The 15,821-nt window shown below is 39.2% G+C and overlaps 1 protein-coding gene across 1 annotated transcript in view; it reads left to right on the top strand.

The window, feature by feature from the left end:
* Positions 1–721: 721 nt before the first annotated feature.
* tbx4 (T-box transcription factor 4) overlaps positions 722–15,821 on the top strand; it is a 28,251-nt gene continuing 13,151 nt past the window's right edge. The window contains exons 1-3 of the mRNA XM_061046072.1: positions 722–1,142; positions 7,755–7,903; positions 8,142–8,236. Of these exons, the coding sequence (XP_060902055.1) occupies positions 7,757–7,903; positions 8,142–8,236 (242 nt within the window). The 5' untranslated portion in view covers positions 722–1,142; positions 7,755–7,756. The remainder of the gene's footprint in view (positions 1,143–7,754; positions 7,904–8,141; positions 8,237–15,821) is intronic.

Raw genomic sequence — 15,821 nt, 5'->3', positions numbered from 1 at the left:
GCGATACGTTTACTTTAGTTTGAATTATAATCGGTTGTAGCATTAAGATGGGTGCAACTCTTATATAAAAAAAAATACCTGGTTTTGTTTTTAAAATAATTTGATCAAATTGTGGTGCTGGACATAGGAAACATCTCGGTGTAGGCTACTTTGGGTAAATAAATCTGAGGTTTAAAAAAGTTATTTTCGCCGAAGGGCTGGTATTTCCTGCGGCAATTGTGCGCCAAAGTTATCTTCAATGAGTCTAAAATATTACTGCAGCTAAAATAATTACTGGAGCACATATGGATAAAATGCATGCCACTTCTAAAAAAAATGAGTAGTGTCTCAGCATCAGTTCAGAAATGCTTCCTGAGATGAATGTCAACCTGCAGAGCAGCAGTACAGATGTGTAAATGGTTCACCTCAGAGGCTTAATATGAACAAGTCTCTGAGTGCTGAATAATTCAATAATCTAATGTTGGTCCCATTAGAATAATAATATTGAAAAATATCTGTTGCTAAAGTTAATTAAAAGCAAAAGTGAATGATAAGCCGGTAGATAATAGTGAAGTTGTGAGTGTTATTGGATGTTACCGAGGCTCAACGCACCCACAGTCCGCCTGGAGAGCTCTGCTTCCCGGCTGCAGCCTCAGGGTCGGCACGGTGCGAGGAGCATGGGGACAGATTTCTCTCTCTCCCTGCTGCTTTCACACATCAACATCAAGGGGGCTGAGCAACTGTGTGTGTGTGTGTGTGTGTGTGTGTGTGTGTGTGTGTGTGTGTGTGTGTGTGTGTGTGTGTGTGTGTGTGTATGTGTGTGTGTGTGTGTGTGTGTGTGTGTGTGTGTGTGTGTGTGTGTGTGTCATTCCAAGAAAACACCAAACCGAGTTCCCCCCTCAGAGCTCAGACTGCGCTCTGCACAGGCGCAGAACGCAGCTCGGTGCCGAAGAAGCTGAAGGGCACTAAGGCAGCGGAACCCACCGACACACCGACACTTTCCCCGCGGACAGCCGCCGCTGCAGACGCCAGAGTCCCGCTAGAAAACAGAGCATTTGAAACCCTCGTGGAGCTGCTGTGTGGAGGCGACTCCCCGCTGTTTCCAGGCTGAGCTCAGAGCTGCACAGGGATGGATTTAAGCAGATGATAGCTGAACGCATGAGGTACAGTACAGGCTCTGTGTGCTGCTGATTAGATGTTAATTGATTATCCGCCGATTATCTGTCTGCTCGTAAACCGCGGTGTCTGTTGTATTAAAGAGAATCTGTTAAAGGAGGGGAGAGCTTTAAAATAGAGTCATCCTCTGAGAGGGAATCAGCTGCGATCATTAGATCACTGAAGTCCCTCTTTACCACAGACTGATAATCTGCGAGACTTTAATCTGACAGAGAAGTAGAAAGACGGAGGAGAAAGAGCGAGAAACAGGAGAAATGACAAAAACACAAGTCTCTCTGTTTTTACTTTTGATTGACATTTTAGTTAGTCATTTTTCCGCTTTGATCTTTTTCTGACTTTGTTATTATCATCATGTGTAAGAATTTCCAACTATGCAAAACTTTCTAATTTACAGCTTTAGATTACAAACTACCAATTAATTCTTTAGTTATTTTTAATTGCATAACTTTTAATTAAGATCTCTATTTAGAAACAATGTTTAGCTTTATCATTAATTAGGATCATTCATGAGGATTAATGGATCATTCATGATTCATTATTATAATAAAAATGCATCGTTATTTATTAGCCTATTAGTATAATAATAATAATAATATAAATTTAAAACTTTATTTGTTTCCCATTTATCGAGCTTAAATATTCGACTGTAACCGGCAGGTTAAAGCAGAAGCCTATAACGTAACGTAATACATTTTTATTATTATTAATATTATAAATCGTTTTTTAAATTGTGTTTTTGTCAGTTTTAACTTTTATTTTCGTACTCTCTTGAAGCCCAGGATATTAGCTCTTTAATCATTTTGTAAATCAGTTCTCTCCTATGAAGTCTTTCTCTGGAAGTTTCTGTCACAATCTAAACTTTTTTAAATGTTTGTTATTCTATAGCAGTCCCTGACAATACTCTGGGTTAATTTTATATATATATATATTGCCAATCAGGGCCGCTTCTGAAGTGTGTGTGGGACTTATCTCTAGAGGTTTCTATCATTTATAATCTTGTGAAAATGTTAATAATGTTGTGTGATGAAATGCTTTTCTATATTTGTTGTATTTGAAACTTTCATGGAGATATCCTTGAAAGAATTTCCTCTTTCAGCTGCTTTTTTTTGCAGTGAAGTGGAAAACAATTCTGTGAAACTGTGCAGCTGATTAGAGATGATGGCAGACTTCTATTTATGTGCTATTTTGTTTTACATATTTGTCATGCATTATGGTTGTTGTTTGGACTGAAAAGCCCTCAGTGTTGATGCTCAGGCCTTCATGTTTCACAGCTTCAGGCACAAAATGGCGGCTGATAGAATTTTTATTACAACTATCTCATAAACACCTCCCCCCCCCCCCCCTCTGTTTCCTTCAGGACAGTTTTCTGGACATTTTCTCTAAGTGGGTTTGCTCAAATTCATCCTGTAGATTTTTCCACTTCTGCACAGGAATCTCTGTTTATCACAGCTGCACAGACTTCTTCTTCTTTAAGTTCTTTGTTACAAGCAGCTTCATTTAAAGCAAACATTTATACAGCTCAAACAGCAGGCTCATACCAGACCCCATGTACGATTTAAAACATTTAAATACAGCTCAGAATATCAAACATTTTGAGCGTTAATTGCCCTTTAGGACAAAAATTCTACTTGATTTGTGATATTTTTCCCTTTTTTCCCAGTGTTGACAGACATCAACTTAGTGTGTGTAAAAGTTTCATGCCCTGCATCGTTTTCAGACTCCACAGTGACACAAACAGAAACAGGGTTCTGGCTCGTGCTGCTCAGTTTAACAGTGAAAGGCCGAGTTTCACACTGTCCAAAAAAAAAAGGCTCCCTGTCAGCTCTTATCTTTATTGGCTCTCACATATGTCTCCATCAGTTTACACTGGATGCCGCCTCTCCACTTTCATGGCTGAGAAAGCGGCCGTGGTGTGTTTACAGGCCTGAGGAGAGAGAGAGAGGCTTTCAGGGACAGGGAGGAGAAAGCAACAGGTTTCACTCTGACGTACCAGACTGTGTTTTCACTTCAGTTATTCAGATTGGTTGGTCGTTAAAGATTAGTGGGAACATTTTAAAGTCAGAGTAGAGTGACAAGAAGTTGTAATCAGTGTCAAAAACAGACGCAGGACAAAGATATAAAAGACCAATTATAATCAGAATTAAAAACATCAGTCTGGTGTTAAAATTCACAAAGGAAAGAATGTTTTTTTAAATAACTTGTACTTGTTTAAAGAAAAAAAACTGCTTTGTTAAGAGATGGAGAGTACTGAACCAGACTCACTGAAATATTTTAAGTAGTTTGCAGCTTTCTTGGTGAACTGAAGAAGCATTTACTTTTTAAATCAAGTAAAATGCTCTTATGTCAAAAACATGTTGTGATAAACAACTAAAACTAAAAAAAAAAAAATGAGGGTGTTATCATGAATGAATTAAATAGTTGTATGTTAACTTTCTTTTTAACTGTTTTATAAGTATAAAAGATTACAGTCCAGAGGGGATTATTTCTGTGTGAGGACTTGTTTACGTCTCAGTGGTAACTCAGAACTGGATTATCAGTTTAAAGAAATATCTGGTTTTAATTTTTCTTTACGTTTGAATGTTAAAACTAAACTTAACTATGTTACAGGTGATGTTGTTGTAGGTATTGACAATTTCTAACTATTAATTAATTCAGTTGCGTTTTTGTGTGCTGATTGAAGAGTTGCTTGAACTGAGTGCAAAACGTCCCCCTGGATGTCAGAGATTTATTTTGTCTTTTTTTTTTTTTAAATCTATTTATTTTGGCACACTGTAAATTTGATAATCTTTTACAGGGTTAGAAAACTTTTTTGAAGTAGCTTTAGTTAAAGCTCCTGTGAGAGAGATTCGGTGTGTGTCAGTTTTGGCGCCCCCTGTGGACAGAGTGGTACCTTTAATCTCTTTGCCTTTCCTGCGTTAGTGAGTAAGGATTTCTGACCAAAAAAACCTCACTCTGCATTTTAACAGAAAAAAAGATACTCACTATCACTACATGCTCCTATCCCCTTATAAGACGACTACCCCGCTGCAGCTTTTACAGGTATTCAAAATAAACTTTATAACAGTCTGTTTCATAACCAGCAAAAAACTCTTGCTTTGTGCTGATTTTGGCGTCAGCCTTTCAGCGGCACGTTTTATCTCTGCCTATTTTGTGTAGGTATGTTGTCTTCTAATAAACTACTCAACCTTTTTTATAAAGAGTCAAATAAATCAGTCATCAAGAATCTTTGCTGGCAGGTTCGTTTGGACGCAGCTGAACACTTCGTCTGTCACCTACCCCCCCCCCCCCCCCCCCCCCCCCCCGCAGAAGTTTCAGGCATAAAAAAAAAACGTATAATATAATTATTGTGGCTGACGGTCTCTTTTACTTTTGTAGCTCATGAAGAGACATCAGTATTTATTTCAATCTGTTTCATGACCAGCTTAAAACTCCTCATAGTAGCTTTTCATAGTAGCCATGGTTACATTCGATGTATAATTTTAACATCTTACAGTTTGAAATAACTGGTAGTTGAATAGCTGTCCTTTTTAAAATATATCCTCTCCTACACAGCTCACTAGAAGTTAAACAGCGCTCAGAGAGAAGGGTGTGCAGTCTGGAGCTGGACGAAGCCCTCGAGAGTCTGCGGCAGCCGTGCAGCTCGGAGCAGAGGGAGGGTACACAGTCACAGAAAAAGGAGGTTATGAAGCAGTGTGCATGACAGTCTGCAGCACTTCTCTGGGTGTTAGAGAAAGAGGGGACATATGACCGTCAGTCTCTATTTTTACTTGCATTATCTAAGTTCCATCAGTTTTTCTAACGGACTTTGTTCCTTGCCTGTTAAATAATGAAATCTATGTGGTGAGAAAATGCAGGAAACAAAAATGACGGCTCTTAAAAGTGCCATCTGGTTCTACAGAGAGCCACAGCCAAGTGAAGAAGATCTTTGATTCAGGGGGAGGATCTTCAGATACTTTATATAGTTCATTAAAGCTGCAGCGAAGAGTTTTTCACTGGTTATGAAACAGACTGATATTAATACTGATGCTTCTAAATGGCCTACCAAAAGCAAACAAGACCACCAGAGCCATGCCTGTTTGTTTCTATGAAGCTATTTTTAATGTCTGAAAGCTGCGGGTGTGGGGTAGGTGGCAGAGGACGTGATTAAACAGACGCTGCAGAAACAGCCTTTGTTTACGTTTTCCTAGGCAAGGAGTCTTGATAAATGATACATTTGAAAGTTAAAAGAAAGAAGCCTCAGATTGTTTTTTTGTCCACCGGGGGTGCCAGAATCAGCACAAACCAAAAGTGTGTTGCAGGAGCTTTAAAGCAGTTGTGTGCATGAGGTAACAGATTTTTGAGGCGTCTGATGGCTTGTTGGTTTCATCTTTGGAGGCTTGAGTCCTTCAAAGAGGGCGGCCCGGGTTTAAGAAGTCTTTTGGGTCTTTTTTTTTAAAAGAATTCTTTGCAGAATTTGTTCTTTAATAACCTTCTGTAAATTATACTTTGTAGAACTAAAAATGACCTAATTCCAAAGAACTCCTCCTGGTTGCTTTGAGCTGCTTTACTCGAGTGCGTGTTTCACGATCAAAATAAAATAAGATACAGAACTCCACGTGCATCTTTGGACCAAACTGCACGCCTTTTAGACGTGTTTTCAATGCAGCTTTGACCACAATGTGTCAGTGTGATTGGCTGCTCAGGCTTTGATCTGCGAATTCAGAATCAAGTCTCAGTTATTGAAGTTTTGACTTTGTCTTACACGGAGCTGAACGGCTGTGAGTCTGCACAGACTAAAGTTCACATGCGATGAGTAGTAGGTGCCAGTGTTCAGGGATGAGATGATGCTTGAGAAATGAATGTGATTTATAGGAGCAAAGGAGTTAACAAATGCTGAACTGGTGTATGAAGTTTGCCCCAGTGCATGATGGGAAACATAATGTCTGTCAACGATGATTCAGATTTTAGCCCAGACAGGACCATGCTGAACGACTGAAGAGATGAAATCTTAACAGGGATTTTGTATTGCAGAGGCTTCTGCTCTGTTGTGTTTTGTAGATATTTATATCGATTACGTCTAAAATATCTGAAATCTGAAATGCAACCATTTTTGATGTTCAGATTGACAGTTTTAAATGATGTCAGGAAAGTGCGAGACAAACACTGTAAACAGCAATTTTTCAAATCTTCATCTTCAATCGTGTCAGCTGAACATGTTTAGTAAATATGAGGTTTCCCTTCATGTTCGTCTCAGACTGTTCTTCCTGTCTACATCCAATAATAACCCGACTCTAAATACCGCTTGGCTCAAGTTAACACGTTACTTTCCATCATAAAGCGATTTTCTCACCAACTAAAGCAACTGGTGGTCGTACATACGCTCGGTCCAATCCAACAAATGACCTCGTTTTCACTCAAATACAAACACATTAGTGGAACAGCTCAGCCAAGATCAAATATGTTCCTGGTTTTGAGGTCCACATTTGTCATTTAAAGTTTTATTTCCTTATTATGGGCTTATTAATGCAAGTCTACCATTATTCTTTTCTATAAAACAGATGCATCTTGCATTGACAGCAGATGTTTCCTGAGCTAGATGATTTTATTTCTGGGAATGGAGGAGTTTTATACTTTAGAATAAAACATGAGACATTTATATATATATATATATATATCTCTGAGTTCAAAAAGCATGCACTGCACATCTTCTGTATACTGATTTTGAATTTACACTTACTAAGAAAAAGATGATAGGTGAAAGATTTTTGCACACAACTACATAAGTAGTTTGATGTTTTCTAGGTTTGTTTATCAGTAAGCAGGATGGAAAATGTAACACAGAGATAAATTAGCAGAATTTGAGTGTTTTCAACAGGTATAATGAGGGGAAATTTGAGAGTTAGTGGCAGTCAAAAGTGATTTTTGTTCTTTAGTTCATGTTAATAATTCTCTAAAATAAACACACAAAGAAATGTGTCTTAATAAATGACGTATTGGAAGAAGAAAAAACTGACCAAAAAAGGTGTCGACACAGATTAAGCCTTTTAAACATAACTCATGTGTAGAGGCACTTCTGTCTCTTTGAGGTTTAAAAAAAAATAGATGTGACTAAAGTCTGCAGACCCAGAGAGTAACAAGGGAGAGAAAAAATACTAAATGAATAATAATAATTACCTTTAAACACCTACAATTTAGAGAACAAGTTCAATGATTTTCTCTCATGCAGGTCAACATTGTTAATATGATTATTTTTTTCAGTCGAAGGTCACTATCTCAAAATCATCCTAGTAATACATTTATAACATTATTTTTAATTGTAATGATATTCTTAGCAATACAATCCTGGTAACTTGAATGTAGATAAGTGTTCAAACTTACACTTCTGCTCCAAAACTAGCTGCATATATTTAAACAAGCCAATAAAACTACACACACATTTACACACTATAGGCTTTAAAGCAGAGCTTCACTGCAGCCTGGTGTCCAGTGGTTCATGTCTAGAGTTACCGTGGTGATATGGGTTCATATTATTTTACACTGCAGAGTCAACATTATATCTGAAAGGTGTCACATACCAGACGACATTTCTCTGACAGCTGAGTATTTGTGTAATCCTGCAGAGATGCTGCAGGAGAAAGGTTCAGCGGTGACGGATGAATGTATGACCGGCGGCGGCGGCGGCAGCGAGGAGACGGATGTCCTTCCAGACCAGTCACGACCGGGCCTTTCCACAGCTCCCAGCATCCCCACATCCAGTGAACCTGATCAGGTACACATTCATGAGAAACACACTTCTGAGAGCTGCAGTTTTATATTTTTAAACAAGCCTTGAGTATTTATGTCATACATCTGTTCAGACCTAAGGAGGCTTGTATTTTTAATCAATCTTTTAAGGTGTGAAATGATTTCAGATGTTATTCTGCAGTGTTTATATTTTCACCTGAAGTCCTCCTGTGACAGGAGGATTGCTTGTGTTGAGTGTCACAATGACGTTTGTTCTCCTGCAGAACATCGAGAACATAAAGGTCGTTCTTCATGAGAGGGAGCTGTGGAAGAAGTTCCACGAGGCCGGCACAGAGATGATCATCACAAAAGCAGGCAGGTCAGTAAAGCAGCAAACTCTCCATCCATTTGTCACAGCACTTACTAAAATCAAAGAAGGGGAAATTTGGCTTTTAAAGGAAATTATTAAAATTCTCTTTTTCTGTATGTTAACATATTTTAACCTCCACAAAAAAAGATATGTTTAGCGTTAAAAAAAAGTGAGAGTATATCCGTGCTTGTGTGGTAGCATTGTGCATATCTTATTCTTTAATTAGAATTTTCATAAATATCAGAGTCAGAAGAAGTATTTGTGATATTTATTTCTAGAAAAAGAGCGACTATAATACAGTAAAATATGGAAGCCCTAAGTGAACATGCATCCATACATCTTATAAACTCTGTGTTACTGTGATAATGAGTAATTCTCAGTCCTTTTCTTGAGATCCAAACTATAACAAAGCTGTTTTTTTCATGATAATATCATTTTTGCTGCCGTTACCCTCACTAATAAGTTAATCCTATTTCTGTGTTTGTTTGGTGCTTTTGAAACTCTAAGGAGACGAGATTAATAAGTCAAGATCTCAAGAAAATAACCAGAAATTACTCTTTATCACAGGAAAACTGAGTAAATAAAATATAGTAAAACACAACTTAAATTTAAAACTTTAAAATTTTGAGCAAGCATTTCTACTCCAAGTGTCACAATTAAAAGTATTTTTTTTGCAGAACTTTCAAAGTTCTCCATCAATATATATTTGACCCTATGAACCGTTATATTCAGTAAAAATGCTTTTACATGTGAGGTGCCCGTTTGAAGTACTTATTGCACTGTGTGGTAGTTTTATTCAGATCAACTAATCATTTTATGAATTTATTATTTTATGAATTGCGTGTTGCTGTACACCACAAAAAAACACAGAGTAATGAATTACAGCTTATAGTGAAGTATTAAATAAAATTAATCTGTCTTTACAAAGTAAACCTTTTCACCAGATTTACCCTGAGATGTAACAGAATCTTGGAAAATGTTGCATAAGTTTTCATGTGATATATGTGAATAGTCTCTGATTAAAAATGGAGTTTGTGTAAAAGTTCAAAGAGCACAATATTCAAGTGATACAAAATGAGTGTCCTTCCTTTCTGTGAGCATCTGTTAGAGCTGCTACTGTAGTATCGTAACATAAAGTGGTTATAACCTCTGAGAACGAGACGTGGAGTTCCTGCTGCAGTGACTTCATAATTGAAAACACAAATGACTGGCCGTCTCGTTGGATTTAATGCGACCTGAGGATTAGATAGTGAGGCCTGTGGACATTAACCAGAGAATGAATACACTCTCAGATCCACCTCCGCCTCTCATTCCTCATGGGATGTTTTTTTTTCCTGTAAAAAATGTAAAAGGTCACCACATTTTTCCCTTAATGCTGCATAACCGTAGGAGATGGGCTTTCCCTTGTCCAGCTGATGAAGTGGGCTCTGAATCCTTAAAGCCCTTTGAAGGGCTCTGCAGAGGGGTTCAGCCGTGCAGCTGTGCTGGGAAACCTTCAGTCAGGCAGCAGCAGACACACTGAACGCCTGGATTTATCTTAAAGAGCAACAGCTCTGATAATGAGCGCACACTGAATGTTATCAACACTAGACTGAATAACTCAAGTGTGTTATGAATAGTAAATGTAAAGCTTCTCACCGTGTTACAGTGGCAGAACATATTAGGTCACATTCAAATCTGTTGAAGCACGAAGGCTGTAGGCTCAAGAAAATACAGTTAAACATCTTACTAAAGTTTTATATGTGAGCAGGGCATTCTAAACACAACCTGTTTTTATATATTTATATTTAATCTCAGCCATAGACAGTATAAAACATGGACGTAATCTCAGTGACATCATCCATTAGCTGCTGAAGATACATCATGAAGCGGTCCTCATGCTGGCAACGTTATCTCAGCCTAACCTTTTGATCAATCTGGAAACAGAGAACAAGGTGGAGTTGAGGTGGGCTGAATGAATCTCAGTTTCTGGAACATGCTTTACTAGCTCGTCAGTTAGCGGAGTCCAAATGATGAAAACAAACATCAGCGAAAGTTCGCTTCAGGCCGCCTAATTATGCAAAAACTCTTAGTCGTAATATATATTCAAAAGAGATGGGTTAAAAAAAATCATCACCCCATCACACCTGAGCTTGGCACTTGGTTTCAAATAACAATCACAGAGTTGAAATGGAAACAATAATTTAAAAAAATCCTATTAATCCTAATTTTGCTTAATTCTTCAATAAAATCAAATTCAAGACATTTTCAGGAGCATCAGGAACAGATTTAAATAGAATCTATTCAAACGCTGATCGGAGGCCAAATCATTAAAGAGAATTTGTTGTATATCTGCAAGCCTCACATGAGAACTTCATTTTGTTTGTGCTGCAAACACCTGGAACAATTCAAACCACACACCATCTCCAAACAATTACCATGGGTCCATTTACAAACATGATTATGAACTACTCTGTTCATGAAGTAACTGTTATAAACTGTAAATGGCTTTCTGTGCTAGCTAATTTCCCAGAACTTTTTGGGTTGTTTCTTGTTGTGTGACTATTTGTTTTGCTGTCATTTAAAACGAGGGCATGCCCTCAGTGATAATGAATGAATATCAAACATGTTTGGTATTTACGCTTCAAGATCGGGAATGCTCCAACTCGATCGGGAGCAGTGAAATAATCGCAGTGACACCACACATTTGAGGATTCTTTGGACAAAAAGACCTTGAATTGGGCCGCACCCCGCAGGTCGTTGTGGGGGGCAAATCAGGCCCATAATCGCGCCTAAAATCGTCTTGTGTGTGGCCAGCTTTACGAACCTTAACTTTCATCAAGTTAGGCTGAGAGCAGACATGTTAAAGCTTACATGCTGAGCTGTATATAAGTTTTCTATCTCAGCTAAGGGCATTAGTGTGCTAACATTTCATATACAGCTGAGGCTGATGAGAGTTAATTACCTTGTTTTGTGTTTGCTCATACTGGAAGGTTTAAGATCTGAAATAATGGCACTAGATGTACGTTTCAAAAGTGATTGTTTGCTTCCTGAGGAGAACTCAAATTATTTGGCTCAGTTCCAAATATTGGCATGTCTGTGCATTAGTTGAACCTTAACAAGATGTTTGATTCACGCAGAAGTGAATGTAGATGTTGGATTGAAATAACTAAGAGAGGAAGCAATGTAGACCAAAGATTGAGAGGAGTTAGTGAGTTTCTCTGATATCTCCCAACCAAATCCCATAATTCACAATACCCTGATTGGTCACGTCCAAACTGCCTCCAGTGTAAACAAAGCCGATAGCATTAGCCGTTTACAGCAGCCGAGCAGAGGTATGACCTCAGGCTTGTTTCTGTGGCTCTGTCCATCATAAGCATAGTTTATTAAAACGCTTTGATCAAACATTAATCTTTTTTGACACCGAGATCAGAGATAGTTTACAAATGAGGCATTTAGCTCTGTTGTTTCCAGCCTTTAACTCATTTTGCCCTTTAAAATGAGGCAACATCCGACCGTGGCTCCAAACCAAAGGCTGGATTCGTCCTTGAGTTGTATATGGTTTGCCCAAAGAGTGATTTATTTGAAATCAAGCTGGATATAGAATATTTAAAAAATATTTGGGATCCAAAACACCCAGCAAAGGGTAAGAAAACTGCAGTTCCTTGAGTGTCCACTTGAGGCTGGCTCCAAAAGCCAAAGAATCCCTTTAGTTACCAAATAAAAAATGGTCGCATTTAAAGCAAAATAAACATATTGATTCATCAATGCATAGCAATATAAATGTTTCCCAATTCAATATCGATATAGATAATCCTGAAATAGATGGTTTCCATTGAAATTGGGGCAAGACACTTAACCCCGCTTCGTCGGCGGCAGTGGATAAATGTGTGGGAATGGGATTAGTTACTTCTGGTGGTCACTTCACATGGCAGCCTCTACCATCAGTGTGTGAATGTGTAGGTGTGACCTGCGGTGTTAGAGCGATTTGAGTAGTTAGAAGACTAGAAATGTATTCACAGACTTTCACACAGAAAAGTCGTAAAGTGCTTGTCTCATATACTGCTTCGTCTTTTCTCTGTTTACTCTCACTCCGTCGTTCTCATGCAGGCATCAGCTGGTTGCTGTGTGTGACAGCACTTGGTAACTTTATGTTAGTAACGTTACAGCCTGCTGTGAACTGTCGCTGTAAACTTAGCCAAACTTCATTACAGAGCGCTGTGTCTGCTCCCAAAACTGAAGATGTAGTTGTTAAACTCACTCGCAAGGTTTGCTGTTGATCTCACTTACACAGCACGCTCTGCAGTGCAGCCAGTAAACAGACACACACACATCCACTAAATGGACAGTGTATGTGTGTGTGTGTGTTACACCCGCTTTCGAGGTCTTTAGCCTCTGTACATGCGGTGAGAGCAATGACCACTAGGCCAACAAAGCCCCCTGAAAATCAATGTTGACTTGCTCACCATCACCTTTTTTTCTAAAACTAACTGTAAACATTTCTCTTTTGGACGTGGTCATTATAAAGTCTAAAACATTATGCGTCTGTTGAAGCACTGCTAACACGAGTTATTTGGAAAGTCTAGACAGGAAGGGTTTATGGTTGTCACAATATCAGAATCTTAGCATATCTGTAAAAAGGGATGCCATGAAAATAACAGTCTTAGAAGTTTAGAAAAAAAATAGTTTTGGACTCAGAGTTGTAACATGTGAGGAGGGTCTCTGCCGAGGTGACAGCAGAGGAGGTGCAGATGCAGAGCAGCCAGACTGTACTGCAGGAGATCCCACGTTTTCCCAACACATGAAACTTTCTCAGTCCGCTCACATGCAACACCTAGCCGAGCCTGCCAGGCTTGTTATTGTGAGTGTCACTGTCCAGGCGTAATCCTCCCTCTTCAAAGCACCCGGCGCAGCTCTTCCTTCACTCTCACTCTTTGTACACAGCCCGTCAAGAGAGCGGCGGCTGCTTGATAAGAGGAATCCGGCGCCCGCAGTAGGCTGAGTCTACTAGGTTGTAGCGCTTCGTCAACCCCCACCCCCTGCTCCTTTTGATCTCCTGTGGTACTGGAGATTCCCAGAGAGGAATGGATCACTACAGGGCCTAAACATGTGGGATTGTTAAGAGAAACAGCTGGCTGGGCACAGAAACACACACACACACACACACACACACACACACACACACACACACACACACACACACACACACACACACACAGCCTGACACTGATATCATACACACACACTCTCCAACTTCCATTTCTCATGCTGGGCTTAAACTCACTCAGTCACACTGCCGTATGTGTATAAACGCCTTCATGTTGTCCGGCTTTGAAAATCCATCGTCCAGTGTTGCACTACCTATGTTTCTTTTATAGATGTAGCAGGTATGTCACACTAACATACACCATGTTTCATCACATGCACCTCGGATTATAAATAGTCAGGCCGGCAACTTAACCCCATGAAATCAGAGGAACTATTCCTGGGAGCAGCTTCATGTACAGTACAGATTAAAACACAGTGTATTTAAACGATTCAATTAAAAATGTACTGATGTTTCACTGTATGAACTAAACTAAAATCTGTCCATAGACGGTATGGTTAGAGCACGTATTAAAAACATAGTGCTTGTGAATGCCTTTGTTTAGTTTTTTATTATAATGTCAAAACATACTCATGATTGGGGGGGGGGGGGGGGGGGCGTCAGTAGCCTAGTGGTTGGTGTGCGTCCCATGTACAGGGGCTGTGGTCCTCCGGGTTGGAATCGGACCTGTGACTTATTTCCAGAGTGTCGTTCCCCACTCTCTCTCTCTCTCTCACTGACTTCTGGCTTTTTCCGCTGTCCTATCTCTCAATAAAGGCACAAAATACAAAAATAAACCTATAAAAAAATATATATATATATATTTATACATATGTATATACTCATGAGACGCATTCAGCTGAAAGTCGTCAGTTTACAGAGTCAATAGTTGAACATAAACATAGGACTTGTTTCCATTCAGTTTTGCAGGTTTCCATATCAACTTCTAAAATGTGAACTTATATGTTGCCAGCTGTGTTTGACAGACTGATTTTGTCTCTGTGTGGAGACAATGACACACTGTTCAGATGTGGACAATTACAGATTTGCTATCAATTACCATCAGTCTGCCTCAATAACTTTCTGCCATTGTTGTCTCTGCTGCTGTAGTGATTCAGCCACAGCTCCTCTGCTCCTTGCTGTCGATGTGCGATAACGAATCTTGCATACGCGTCATGTTAATTTTTCAGAATGTGCACAGCCAATACGTCAAACACATGCAGGGGACGCTTGGCCACCATCATGCACATGGCATGGGTATGCATAGTTAAAAAAAGCACATCTCCAGCCTTAGATTAAAGTAAAAAAAAATCACCTTCAATAATTAGTTGTCACCAAATGCCAGCGAACAGAATGGAGCTGAGATCTTTGACATATACTTTAACTCTCTGGAAAAAAAATATTAATTACCCTCATTCAAAAAACCCTAAAGTCAAAATGATATATTTTGCAATTTTTGGACTGATACAGCCAGATAATGAAATTGACTCACTAAAGGGCTGGTTGACAATGTATCGACAATCAATATTATAAAGGTTGACAAATTTCTTTCATCTCAAGAGATTCATCATATTATCAACGGAAATAATTTAAAATATTAAGTCTGCCCATTTTCCAATGGTGATGTCCCGAAAAAATATTATCTGAATGTGGTTAGGTGTACATTAAAGGAACTCAGTATGTCTCAAACAGAGTACTTGACTATTAGCGTCTGAAACTTCTGTTCTGATAGCAAAAGTTGGAGGCTGTATCTGATTATTTGTGTAATCTCCTCAGACAAAAAAGAAAGAAATCATCCCCCTGTGCTCTGTAATTGGCCTGTGAAAGTATTTACACCTCAAGTAAAGCTCTCATTTATATTTACCTAACTCTATTTGTAAGTTACAGTAGAAGTGCCTTTGAGGAATTAAATATATCACCCCTTTAGACATCATACAAGCTAGTTAGCTTGAGTGATTCTAAGACTTTAAGGAGCTTATGTGACTCCAGGAAGAGGCAAACCTGGTATCTCTGAAGACTAAAGACTCATATTGACTCAACAGCTTTCATTTGTGTATGTGACTGTGGTTTATTGGTGTATCCGCCCAGCCGGATGGACTGATTTCCACAGTTGAAGTGAGCAGCAACAGAGCCTGTCACTTGGTAGCTATGACCGTTCCGATACACACAAATCTGAGGGCCACATGTGTTGACACAGGCGTCCATCTGCTCTGTCTGTACGGCGAGAGTGGAGCCAGAGACGAGCACAGGTCTGCTTTGAATGTTCCTCCAAGATTAACCCGTCTTTCAGCGAGGATGATACCGGGACTGATCTGTCTCACTGATTGGATTTGAAGCCTGGGAGAGAGATTTGAGTTACCTGCCCTCAATCCCCCTCCTCTCTGTATCTCTTACGTGAGGGAGTATTTACAGTAACATGATCAGATGGTGTCAGGCACTACGAGCCTTTGAAGAACGGAACCAATCGGAACAGCAAGAACGAAGAGTTTTAATGCTGCCCCCCGTGAAAGCATCCAAGGCTTTCAAAAG

The sequence above is a fragment of the Labrus mixtus genome, chromosome 9 (assembly GCF_963584025.1).
Source record: "Labrus mixtus chromosome 9, fLabMix1.1, whole genome shotgun sequence".
Lineage (NCBI taxonomy): Eukaryota > Metazoa > Chordata > Actinopteri > Labriformes > Labridae > Labrus > Labrus mixtus.
This window is presented reverse-complemented; position numbering and strand designations above follow the sequence as displayed.